At 37.5% G+C, this 13,321-nt stretch overlaps 2 protein-coding genes across 2 annotated transcripts; one reads left to right on the top strand and one right to left on the bottom strand.

The window, feature by feature from the left end:
* Positions 1–2,481: 2,481 nt before the first annotated feature.
* On the top strand, positions 2,482–7,422 carry LOC133645984 (uncharacterized). Its single transcript, XM_062040907.1, has 6 exons — positions 2,482–2,661; positions 2,767–3,372; positions 4,710–4,835; positions 5,302–5,625; positions 5,912–6,181; positions 7,408–7,422. The coding sequence occupies exons 1-6, from the start codon at positions 2,581–2,583 to the stop codon at positions 7,420–7,422; spliced, it is 1,422 nt and encodes a 473-aa protein (XP_061896891.1). The 5' UTR covers positions 2,482–2,580.
* LOC133645867 (uncharacterized) lies at positions 7,167–9,269 on the bottom strand. The gene is made up of 2 exons (XM_062040786.1): positions 8,436–9,269; positions 7,167–7,882 (listed from the first exon to the last, which is right to left on the bottom strand). Exons 1-2 carry the CDS (start codon positions 9,261–9,263, stop codon positions 7,556–7,558), a joined length of 1,155 nt encoding a protein of 384 aa, XP_061896770.1. The 5' UTR covers positions 9,264–9,269; the 3' UTR covers positions 7,167–7,555.
* Between the last annotated feature and the right edge of the window lie 4,052 nt (positions 9,270–13,321).

Consider the following 13,321-nt stretch of genomic DNA (forward strand, 5'->3'; position numbering starts at 1 on the left):
AGTAAGTGCACACACACAAAAAGTGCACACAAAAACACATGTGCACTTACTATTCCTACTAGGTAAACGTAAGTAAGTGCACACACACACAAGTCATTTTGGTGATTATACTTAGTAGAAATGATAAGTAGTAAGTGCACATGCGTTCCTGTGTACTTACTACTTCTACTGGGTATAAAGAGTAAGTGCACACGTTTCCTGTGTACTTACCATTTCTACCGAGTATAAGTAGTAAGTGCACATATGTTCCTGTGTACTTACTACTGCTACTGGGTATAAAGAGTAAGTGCACACGTTTCCTGTGTACTTATCATTTCTACTGAGTATAAGTAGTAAGTGCACATGCGTTCCTGTGTACTTACTACTTCTACTGGGTATAAAGAGTAAGTGCACATGTTTCCTGTGTACTTATCATTTCTACTGAGTATAAGTAGTAAGTGCACATGCGTTCCTGTGTACTTACTACTACTGGGTATAAGTACACATGCTCTTTTGTACTTACTATACTCGGTGTAAGAACACGTGTACTTATTTCTACTGAGTGTAAGACTTACACACAGGAACAAGTGCACTTACTATTTACACTGTAAGTAGTAAGTGCACACTTGTTCCTGTGTACTTACTATTACTGGGTATAAATGCACATGCTCCTGTGTACTTACTCCTACTGTGTATAAGTTTTTCTGTATACTTACTGTTGTACTTATCATTGCTACTGAGTAAAAGTAATAAGTGCACATGCGTTCCTGTGTGCTGACTACTTCTACTGTGTGTAAGTGTTAGTGTACTTATATACTTTTTGATACAAGTGGTAAGTGCACATGGGTCCTGCTACTGGGTATAAGTAGTAAGTGCACATGTGTCACTGTGTACTTACTACTGCTACTGGGTATGAATAGTAAGTACACATGTTTCCTGTGTACTTATCCTTTCTACTGAGTATAAGCAGGAAGTGCACATGCGTTCTTTTGTACTTACTACTACTGGGTATAAGTACATGTGCTCCTGTGTACTTACTACTTCTACTGTGTATAAGTTGTTCTGTATACTTACTGCTGTACTTATCATTTCTACTGAGTATAAGTAGTAAGTGCACATGCGTTCCTGTGTACTTACTACTGCTACTGGGTATAAAGAGTAAGTACACATGTTTCCTGTGTACTTACCATTTCTACTGAGTACAAGTAGTAAGTGCACATGCGTTCCTGTGTACTTACTACTTTTACAGGGTGTAAGAGGGAGAGGCGATTAGATGAAGTAACGCTGCCACCCAGCTGCAGGCTGGTGTATCGCTCTAACATGAATACTAGAGTGTGGACAAAAATAATAAAAAAATCTCCCTCGCTGCTCACGCTCTCCAAACACTGAGCTCGTGTTCTCGTTATGTTTTTGACAAATAAAATGTAACACTTACAGTATTTAATTATTTTATTTTTATTTTTTTTAGACATGTATCTCGTGCGCACGAGAAACTTGTTATAAAGTTATAAAAAAATAAAATAAAATAAATGTACATTTGTATTTTATTTAATTTTTTTTTAGACATGTATCTTGTGCGCACGAGAAACTTGTAATAAAGTTATAAAAAAAAAAATTAAAATTACATTTAAAAAAAAAAAATTTTTTTAGACATGTATCTTGTGCCCACGAGAAACTTGTTATAAAGTTATAAAAAAATATTTAAAAAATTTACATTTGTATTTTATTTTTATTTTTTTTAGACATGTATCTTGTGCGCATGAGAAACTTGTAATAAAGTTATAAAATATATATATATATATATATTACTTTTTATTTTTTTTTATTTTTTTTTTTTAGACATGTATCTCGTGCCCACGAGAAACTTGTTATAAAGTTATAAAAAAAAAAAAAATTACATTTTCATTATATTTTTATTTTTTTAGAAATGTATCTCGTGCGCACGAGAAACTTGTTATAAAGTTATAAAAAAAAAAAAAAAAAAATTTTTTTTTATTTTTTTTTAAAATTTTTTAGACATGTATCTCGTGCGCACGAGAAACTTGTAATAAAGTTCTAAAAAAAAATTACATTTGTATTTTTTTTTTTTTTTTTTTAGACATGTATCTTGTGCGCACGTACGGAGCCCCTAAAGGGACATGGGAATTTTTTTTTTTTTAGACATGTATCTCGTGGCCACGAGAAAGTATCTCGTGGCCACGAGAAACTTTCTCGTGGCCACGAGAAACTTTTTATAAAAAAAAATAAAAATAAAAATAATTTTTTTTTTTTTTTTTTTTAATAAAAAGTTTCTCGTGCGCACGAGAAACTTTCTCGAGGCCACGAGAAACTTTCTCGAGGCCACGAGAAACTTTCTCGAGGCCACGAGAAACTTTCTCGAGGCCACGAGAAACTTTCTCGAGGCCACGAGAAACTTTCTCGAGGCCACGAGAAACTTTGGATGCGTGCGCACGAGAGAGCATATTGGATGCATGCGCGTGGTTTGAGGTGCGTGTTAAAATGGCAGTTTAGAAGTTAATTCGGCTCTATTTCCAACAAAAACGTTCCCTCCCCCATAATCTCCCGTTGCTCAGCAGTTTTGCTCCCTTTTATTAAAAAAAGATGGCTGCAGTAGATTTATTCATGTTCCTTCAAATGCGGAATATACCTGAAAGTGTCATCAACAAACTAAAAGAAGACAAGGTGAGGATATTTTTTAACTATTATATAAAGTAAAAAATTGCCTACTTTTAATGTTGCTATTTTACTGTAGAAAATACCATTTAGCAAAAGTTTTGCTTTTTACAGATCGACACCAATGTCATAGGCATTATGACAGATAAGGAGTTAAGCAAGTATATCGAAAGATATGGGGATCGACTTGCGCTCAGAGCATTTTGCCGTCAAAGAACTGTGACAAACGAAGAGTCGGGAGGAGCAGAGACAGTGAAGTCCTCCCTCATGCAGAAATTAAGAGACAGGTTAAGAACTCCTAACACTGGCATACAAGGCACCGCTACTGGCCAAAAAAATGCAGCCAAAATCACCCGGCGGGTTGAAATGGGATGGCTCCACTTTGAGAGTGGAATGTATCACCAGGTTAGAACGAGAAAAGGAGGAGGAACACGGAATCTGTCCGTCCAGAAATCAGTGACTATGGGTGAACTGTTGGAGACAGGCAAATGCTTGTTTTTTGCAAATGGGCATTCATCAAAAGGACTGATGGAAGACTTCGAGTTTGACATTTGTGATTACAGTCACAGTCCTGTGCCCCGGGAAGTCACGGTGGGCCAGCTGTACGAACAGACTAAACTAAAAATGCTACGCATCTACACAGCCACCAAGTCTAACAAGATTATACTTCTCTCTGATGAATCATCGGACTTCGAGCCAACACAGAAAAGGCCACTGAAGGTAATTTATCCTCTGCCACATTTGTGATATCAATACATATGCTACTGTAGGTATTCCATTTATATTGATTGCATGCGTCACCAGGCTCTGCTTTTTATCCATAGACTTATCAGATTTATTTTTTTATTATCTATAGCAGGGGTGTCAAAAGTGTGGCCCGCAGGCCATTTGCGGACCACAGCTAATGTTTTAAAGGCCCACGGCACATTCTAAAAATACTATTAAAATAAACAAAAACATAACAAAAGTGGAATGAAAAAGCTTAGAGGTGAAATGTCATTTAGAAAAAGTTGCAATGTTGACTAATAAAACAAAGATGTTTCTTTCTTTAAAACTGTCATTGCTCAAAACATAATATTCAATCAAAATTAATGTTATTATGAATTATTGACCTATCCAAGGCAGCTGAGATAGGCTCCAGCACCCCCCGTGATCCAGAAAGGGACAAGCGGTAGAAAATGGATGGATGGATGGATGTTTGCCATAAAAAAACATAGTTTTCTTTGACAAAAAGGGTATAGAATAAACAAACAAAACAACATTAAAAAAACTTAGAAATGAGGGATACATCTGAAGTTAATGTAGACTAGAGATTTAAGCGTAAATAAAAAATGTATGTATGCCCTGGCACACCATCATCATCATTTCATGACCCAAGCAAAAAAGTTTTTACACTTTTATACTGAAATAAATACACCTACGACTTATTAAATAATAATACAGAAAACAATAAAGTTTGAATCCATGAAGGAAAGAAGAAAGTGAATGAATGTTTATAACTGAATACATTTACATATGCATTAAAATGTGTTTTCTTTTGTATTATTTTTTTAATGAATTAAGTAACGTTTATAACAACCTTTTTCCAAAACACAATATACAATATGTCATCTGAGAAACTGACATTGTAAAAAAAAAAATTTATTTCAGTAGGCCATTAAGGGCTTGAAATTCAAATAGCTTTCAAATGACAAAACTTCAACTCACGCACAGGATAATACATACATTTGTAATTTGTTTTGAAAAGCTTACAAAAAAGTGGAACCCCAAAAATGTAGTGTGGGACCCCATTTTGAAAATTCTTAGTGCCAACACTGATTATGGTTGTGTACCACACCTGTCTCATATGCACAGGTATGATGGATATGATGTTGATACATATTTATTGTTCTCAAACATTAGCCAATTTAATAAGTTTCACCTTTGCTTTCTTACCTGTGCTGCTATTCAATGTGACCTGTACTTTCACAGATGTCATTTATTTTTTAGGATAAATCTATTGTCTTATTTCTATGTCAAGTCTATAAGCTCACAATTTGCTGCTCACCTTTTTATAGGCTAGGACAATGAAGACACGATCCTTGAGGAACAAGACCAGGAGACTCAATCAAGTGGATCATCCAGAGAGCTCCTCTGATTTAGATCTGGCTCCCAGTGGCTCAATGCAGCAAAACCATGAACAAGTAAGCACTTGTATTGCATTTTTATGGAACCAGTCTGTGCTAAACAGTACAGAACTTGTGTTGTCTGAAGATTTTATTGTACCAAAATGTTCAGTATTCTTTAAAATTCAAACATATTTTTATAGTTATAGTTTTCTGTAGTGTCATTTAAATCAAATCTGCGCTGAGCTATATTTATTATAAATCACAGGTGAAATATATGAGGACACAGAAATGGCCTTTAAGAAACCATAATTTATAGTTTTAAATCTGCAGTTAAGATGGAAATCTGCGAACGCTTTGAGTTTAATCCTACATTAAGTAAAAATGCATACACCAAATAATTTACTCAGGTGCAGAGTGTTATAGTCACATGAATATACATAGCAGCTTGGATGAGATTATTCAAACTATAGATAATATAATAATTACACAAATAATAATACATTTGTTTGTTTTCTTGGTTTTTATATTAAATTATCAATAGAGAGGAGAGACAATCAGCCATTCAAGATCAGCAACTCCTGAGATGGGTAACACAGAGCTCCTGCATCCACGACCTACTGAGGATGTTGGCAGTCATACTCAGCAGTCAACAAGAAGGCATGGATCTGAAGATGACTGTTTAACGCCTGTGCCAAATCAAGATGCAGACCTGTTGTTAAGTGATGTCTCAGATTCCGCTCTTAATCCTGCCATTCCACAATCTCTTGAGGACTCTGAAGTGAAGTTTGGACCCACTGTTGGTGATGATAGTGATACTCAAGACACCACTCTTCCCTGGAATCCAGATGACTTGAGCAGCATGCAGGTACAATGTAGCACTAACGTTTTACAGTCCTGTAAAATTATTACATTTTACATTTATAAAATGTACAAAAACTGTAACGTTACCATCCGAAAATCTTTCACCCTAAGCTTATGTTTTTAGATTAATTTTTCATCCAAACATTCCAAATCTCATTTGCCACAACATTATCACCATTTTTGCATGCTAATTGATACATTGATTGTCAAAATCTTTGATTATTTTCTGTTCACTGAAGGATTAATCAATCAATAATCACACCTAATTACCTTTTTAAAATATCTTGCAGCATTCTACAATCAATGATGGTCCTGTATCATCAAGCAGTCTTCCAGCATCACCAGATCCATTTGACCAAGAAATCCTTATTTTGAAATTAAGACGAGTAAACATAGTTGATGATGTCCTTAATGTCTTCATGGATCCAAAAGTACTGAATGCTAGTCTAAGAATGGAGTTTACAAATGAGAAAGCTATGGACAGTGATGGTGTGTCAAGAGAGGCATACTCTGCATTCTGGGACCACTTCTTGGACCAGTGTGAGGGGGAAGATGAACGAGTACCCAGGCTACGACCAGACTATTCTGAGAAGAAATGGCAAGCTCTCGGAAGAGTGTGGTTGAAAGGATACCTGGACCACAAAATCCTACCAATCAGAATGTCACCAGCCTTTGTTCTTGCTTGTTGTAAAGGAGTTAGCTCAGTGGATGAAGAACTATTGATGATGTCATTTGCCAGATTTCTTTCAGAGAATGAGCGTGTGTCGCTTGAAAAAGCACTACAGGGTACCATTGATGAAACTGTTGAGGAGGACTTACTTGATGTCTTCTCCAGAATGGGCTCACACTGCCTTCCCCCTAAAAACAATTTACGGGCTGCTATTTTAACAATGGCACACAAAGCTCTTCTTCAAGAGCCAAAGTTCATAATTGATTGTTTCCACTCCAGTGTTCATAATGCTATGCCAATGCTCATAACCAAAGACAACATAATGGAGCTATATGAATCTAAGAGGCCAACTAACAAGAAAGTGGCCCAGATGATAAAACCATCATTTGAAAGCCTAAATCCTAAAGAGCAGACTGCTCTTAACCACCTGCTACGGTATGTGAGAAGCATCGACCAAAGAAAATTGGAGATCTTCTTACGCTTCTGCACAGGATCTACTGTGCTGTGCAAAGACACAATTGAAGTAATTTTTAACACATTGTGTGGTTTAAGTCGCAGGCCTGTAGCACACACGTGTGGAGCAGTTCTTGAGTTACCATGCACTTACAGCACATACCCTGAGTTTCGCAAAGAATTTGATAATGTCTTGTCTGGCGACTGCTTCACAATGGATATTGTGTAGTGAATGGAAAGCACATCTATCTTCTACACTGAGGTTATTATGGCATTTGTCTGATGCAAAACTGTTTCTACAGATTTCCATTTATTGTTCTTATTAAAACAGAGACCGTTTACATTTCTTAAATTGTTTTATTTTCTTATTTTTTCTTTAAATTGTTAGTACATTGAGATTCAATTTTTTTCCACAAGACAGTTTAAGTTGAATAATTTTGATAAGTCAGCAGGGTCTGTTCTCATAGGTGAAAGTCCCCTTTTGTACAAATATTACATTTTCTCATGTGCATCTTTTATACAATTGTGACTCTGAATGATGTTCAGAATTTTTGTCATCATTCAACAAAGAAATTCCTGTTCAATGCAAGTACAATACATTTCATATGGTTGTTAAGTTCTGTTGATTTCCTCTTTCATGTCCTGCTTTGTTTCTCTTTGTAGTCAGTGTGGATATAGTGACATATCAATCCTATTTGCACCTCAGTTTTGCTGCAAAATGTTCTTAATGTTTGTGGCATAGCACTGTTCAAGTGTAGTCAGTGTGGACATGTTGTAGCCCTGAATAATCTGAATAAAATTTAATCTCAAATTAGAGAGCAGATGTTATCTCATTCCTCAGGTGCAGGTACAGATCCAATGCTTGATAAGCATCAGCTGGAAGATGCAGCCGTGACTCTGCCATCAGAATGTTGCAGATGTTGTAGATGTCTGTGTCACATGGCACTGCTGGTCGAAATGTGCAGTTACTCTGACACAACTGTACATCAGCTCTCTCCACTGGGGAAATGCAATCACAAGTTGTGTAGAGTTCTGGGAACATGTACATGATTCGGGGGCGACCACTGGGCACCCTGTCATTCTTTGATGGTCTGATGACATGTGCATCCCACACATTGATGGTCTCGTCTAATTCATCCTGGAAAAATAGTACAGAGAGAAAGAAAAGTAAATTAATATGCAATTTGTTATTCTCATCATGTGCTCTTTAATTTAGTTATGAGATGACTTGAAAAAATCTATGTTAAATCTTGAGGTTTTTGATAAAGTTAGGAGAAAATGAGTGGGAAAGGGCAAGCATAAATACATAAATTAATAAACATAAATGAATAAAACAGTGTTTGCTGCCCACTATGCTTGTACTGGGGGGGGGGGGGACAGGACAGATTAGGGCTACCAAATCCCCCCCCCCCCCCCCCCCCCCCCGACACTGATGATGAATTAATATGGTATCGTAGGACACCAATAACAGTAATTAAGAAGACACATGGACATGATGCTAATATTCACACCCACTGTCTGCTCATGGAAGGATGTTAAAAGAAAAAAACGAACATTTGTGGGCCTCAATTTAGGATGAAAATGTTGTAATTCAGTAGTTTTTCCATTAGATGGCACTGTTGTACTGTTGATTCATTCCATCTCTGCAGACTGCTTGGAAAAAATAGATAAAACAATGCATTGTCGCTTACCTGAATGAAGCTCATAAAGCAGAACTGAATTAGACCTCGGTCCAAGTATGTACCACCGAACAAACCACGGTCCTTCAGGTCAGTGAACATAGAGATGTAGAATTCCATTGATTCTCTTCTGAGGAAACCCCACCAACTCTCTATGCGCTGATTTGCTGTGCTTGCCCCTTCGATGTAGCTGTCAATACCAGAGCCGTCATGAATGTTGCGACGGAGAAAACGCTGAAAGTCTCTGACTTTAACATTTTCAGTGCCCCGATCGCCCCTGACAATCCTCGGACAACCACCAAATTTCTTCACTGCCTCCATATAGTAGCCTCCAATGACTGTTGGGTCACTGCTGGTCGTAAATGCATTCATCCAGATAATTTTCCGTGAAAATCCGTCAATACAGCCGTTTATACAGATACCAAATGGTTTCAGTTTGTCATAAGAGTCAAAGTGCCAAATATAATTGGGCCCTTTTGCGAAATAGTTTCGACGATGGAGCCGTCTCCTTCCTCTGAGTTCAACACCCCTCGGGTCAAGTTCTTTAAGAATTAAGCGCACCTCTTCTTTCTTGACGTGTAATCCATCCTCCTTGCATTTAGTGTACATCCACCTATATCCACACAGCTGGCCACTTGTTTGTAACTGCTGGTGAATGAAATCTACCACGCGATCCAAAGAGGTGTATCCTTTGCGCCGAAACAGACTACATGCCTTCATAATTCGTTTTAAATGTCTTTCAGACACAATATAGCGATGACGACTAGCAAGCAAAGCAGCAATGTCCTTACAGTGAAGTCCGAGTTGGAAATAGAGCCGAATTAACTCCTGCACTGCCATTTTAACACGCACCTCAAACCACGCGCTCTCTCGTGCGCACGCATCAAATGTTTTCTCGTGGCCTCGAGAAAGTTTCTCGTGGCCTCGAGAAAGTTTCTCGTGGCCTCGAGAAAGTTTCTCGTGGCCTCGAGAAAGTTTCTCGTGGCCTCGAGAAAGTTTCTCGTGCGCACGAGAAACTTTTTATTAAAAAAAAAAAAAAATTTTTTTTTTTTTTTTTTTTTTTTTTTTTAATAAAAAGTTTCTCGTGGCCACGAGAAAGTTTCTCGTGGCCACGAGATACTTTCTCGTGGCCACGAGATACATGTCTAAAAAAAAAAAAATTCCCATGTCCCTTTAGGGGCTCCGTACGCACGAGAAACTTGTAATAAAGTTATTTAAAAAATTACATTTTTATTTATTTATTTATTTTTTTTAGACATGTATCCCGTGCCCACGAGAAACTTGTTATAAAGTATTAAAAAAAATTTTTTTTACATTTTCATTTTATTTTTATTTTTTTTAGACATGTATCTCGTGCGCACGAGAAACTTGTAATAAAGTTATAAAAAAAATTAACATTTGTATTTTATTTTTATTTTTTTTAAACATGTATCTTGTGCGCACGAGAAACTTGTAATAAAGTTATAAAAAAAATTACATTTTTATTTATTTATTTTTTTTTAGACATGAATCTCGTGCCCACGAGAAACTTGTTATAAAGTATTAAAAACAATTTTTTTTACATTTTCATTTTATTTTTATTTTTTTTAGACATGTATCTCGTGCGCACGAGAAACTTGTAATAAAGTTATAAAAATTTTTTCAAAATTACATTTTTATTTTTTTTAAATTTTTTTAGACATGTATCTCGTGCCCACGAGAAACTTCTTATAAAGTTATAAAAAAAAATAAAAAAAATTTGTATTTTAGTTTTATTTTTTTTAGACATGTATCTCGTGCGCACGAGAAACTTGTTATAAAGTTATAAAAATAAAAAAAATTTACATTTTTGTTTTTTTTAGACATGTATCTCGTGCGCACGAGAAACTTGATATAAAGTTATAAAAAAAATAAATTAAAAATAATGTACATTTGTATTTTATTTTTATTTTTTTTAGACATGTATCTCGTGCGCACGAGAAACTTGTTATAAAGTTATAAAAATAAAAAAAATTTACATTTTTGTTTTTTTTAGACATGTATCTCGTGCGCACGAGAAACTTGATATAAAGTTATAAAAAAAAATAAATTAAAAATAATGTACATTTGTATTTTATTTTTATTTTTTTTAAGACATGTATCTCGTGCGCTATGAGAAACTTGTTATAAAAGTTATAAAAAAAAAAAAAATGTTTTTAATTTAAATTTGTATTTTAGTTTTTATTTTTTTTTAGACATGTATCTCGTGTGCACGAGATACATGTCTAAAAAAAAATTAAAAATAAAAGAAAAATGTATAATTTTTTTAAGGACACTATATTAGGTACAACCCCATATTTTCGTCCTTAAAAAAAAAATTCAAGTGTTTTTTTGTACTATGACGTCATGTTTTTTTTTTTTTTTTTTTTTTTTTTTAAACGTTATAAATGTGTTTTTTTTTTTTTTTTTGTGGAGGAGCAAAAAAACATTGAGAGCGGGATCTATTTTTACAGCAAGTGTCAGCGCCCCTCTGCCGGCTGTCACTCTCCACCTGCACCCCCACACGAGTAACCGTAACGTCAGGACGCGTCACGCGGCTCTTCTCGCCACACTCGCACCTCTAAAAAAGCGCGCAATTAACCTGCGCCGAACTGCAGCACCCCCCCTCCCCCCACCCTCCCCCGGCACTCATGCATCCGTCAAGCGGGGCTCCGGTGACGGCCTGGGCGTCGTCTAATGACCGGTGAGTCTTCTTCTTCGTCTTGTCCTCCTCCATGACGCACTGCTGCTTCCGCCAAGGGGGGGGGGGGGCAGGGGTGGTCGTGGGGGCATCTGACTGTTGTGTCTGCACGCTTTTAATGTGGGAGTGGGAGGTCCCTTCTTCTGCAAATGTTTCATTACATGCAGATTGGGGGGGGGGGGGAGTTCAAGGGGGGTCCAAGGGGGGTTCTCGGGTCCATGCCGTGACATCCCCACGCAGGCAGAGACGTGTGCGCATGACAGCTGATCCCCAACACAAACATCCACAGAAGACATTGAAGGTAGTGCTATTATTATTATTATTATTATTATTATTATTATTATTATTATTATTATTATTATTATTCAATGTGCATGTTTTAATGTTGCTATTTACATTTTTATTTGGAATTTTTTTTTTTTTGCTAAAAAACCCCACCAATTTTTAATTAACACGCATTTATAGACGCGTGGAATTCATCCTGGTGATTATTATGTATGCGCGCGCAGGAAGGAGCGTAAGACACTCGCGTTGCCTATGGAGACAACACAATGGTGTCAAGATTATTTTCAAGTGGCGGCCGCTTTTTTTTTTTTTTTTTTTTTTTTTTTTTTTTTAAAGCGACATGACGAGCGCGGGGGATGACGGACGTGCTTGTTGTGTGTCACGTGACCGGCCTGGCCTGCATGGGAGGAAACCCTCAAAGCGTCCATTCATAAACATAACACACCCCCCCACCCCCCCACTCCGTCCTCCACCTCACCCCCCCCCCCCATCAAATTTGGCCGCCACACACACCAGCTCGTGCTCATTTTTGTCGGTCAGCTGCTCCTCGGGGGTCAAGTGCCGGGAAGGTTATTTATAGTCCCACGGCGGCGTGACCTTGACTGCACGTGAAGTATCAGCCATTTTAGCGGCGTCCCCCCCCCCCCACCACCACCACCACCCCCACCTTGCTGCATAATGGAGCTGCAGTGCTCCGTCACTAAGAATAGTGAGCTCCCCTTTCAATACTCTCCGTGCTCGCCGGAGGTAATGGCGGCAACAAAAAAAAACAAACCCCAGCGATGCCGAAGTGGTGTGTGCGAGGGGCCCCGACTTGACCTCTGACCCTCAGTCCGGTGGCGGCACTGGCAGGCGTGTCTTCCCCACATCTTGCCAAAACACACCAAGGATGCTAATGCTAAATGCTAAACTTAAAGCGGTCGATTTTTGGTAAAAAACAACAACAACACGCACACACCCAGTGGGTGAGAGTGTCCGCCCCGAGATGGGTAGGTCGTGAGTTATATAAAAATGGGACCCGGTTGGAATTGTGGGGTTACATCACCAAAAATGATTCCCGGGCGCGCCACCGCTGCTGCTCGCTGCTTCCCCTCACCTCCCAGGGGGTGATCAAGGGTGATGGGTCGAATGCAGAGGACACATTTCACCACAGCTAGTGTGTGTGTGTGTGTGTGTGTGTGCGTGTCTGTGTGTGTGTGTGTGTGAGTGAGTGTGTGTGTGTGTGTGTGTGTGTGTGTGTGTGTGTGTGTGTGTGTGTGTGTGTGTGTGTGTGTGTGTGTGTGTGTGTGTGTGACTATCATTGGTACTTTTGGACTCTAGTATTTGTCTCTCTATTAGATGTAATGTTATTGGGACCAATCACTTGTTCACACCTCCTCATATGGAAGATACTTTTCCTCCTTCATGTCTCAAGAAGGCCAGAAATACAATACAACACGCACACATACATATATACACACACACCACACACACACACACACACATATACACTTACACACATTTTTTACACACACACACACAAAACATGCTGTAGCATATATACATATGCACAAACATACATATATACATACACACACACACACACACACACAGCAGTATATACATACACACACTTTTTTGCACACACACAGACAAACATACTGCACATACAGTTTTATACCTATACACAAAACATACATATATACATACACACATACATACATATACACATATATATGTACATATACACAACATACATATATACATATACACATACACACACACACATTTTTACACACACACACACAAACATACTGTACATATACAGTACATATACACAAACATACATATATACATACACATACATACATATATACAAAACACCATACATATATACATATACACAAACATACACATTTCATACACACATACATAC

The sequence above is a fragment of the Entelurus aequoreus genome, linkage group LG03, assembly GCF_033978785.1.
Source record: "Entelurus aequoreus isolate RoL-2023_Sb linkage group LG03, RoL_Eaeq_v1.1, whole genome shotgun sequence".
Taxonomy (NCBI): Eukaryota; Metazoa; Chordata; class Actinopteri; order Syngnathiformes; family Syngnathidae; genus Entelurus; species Entelurus aequoreus.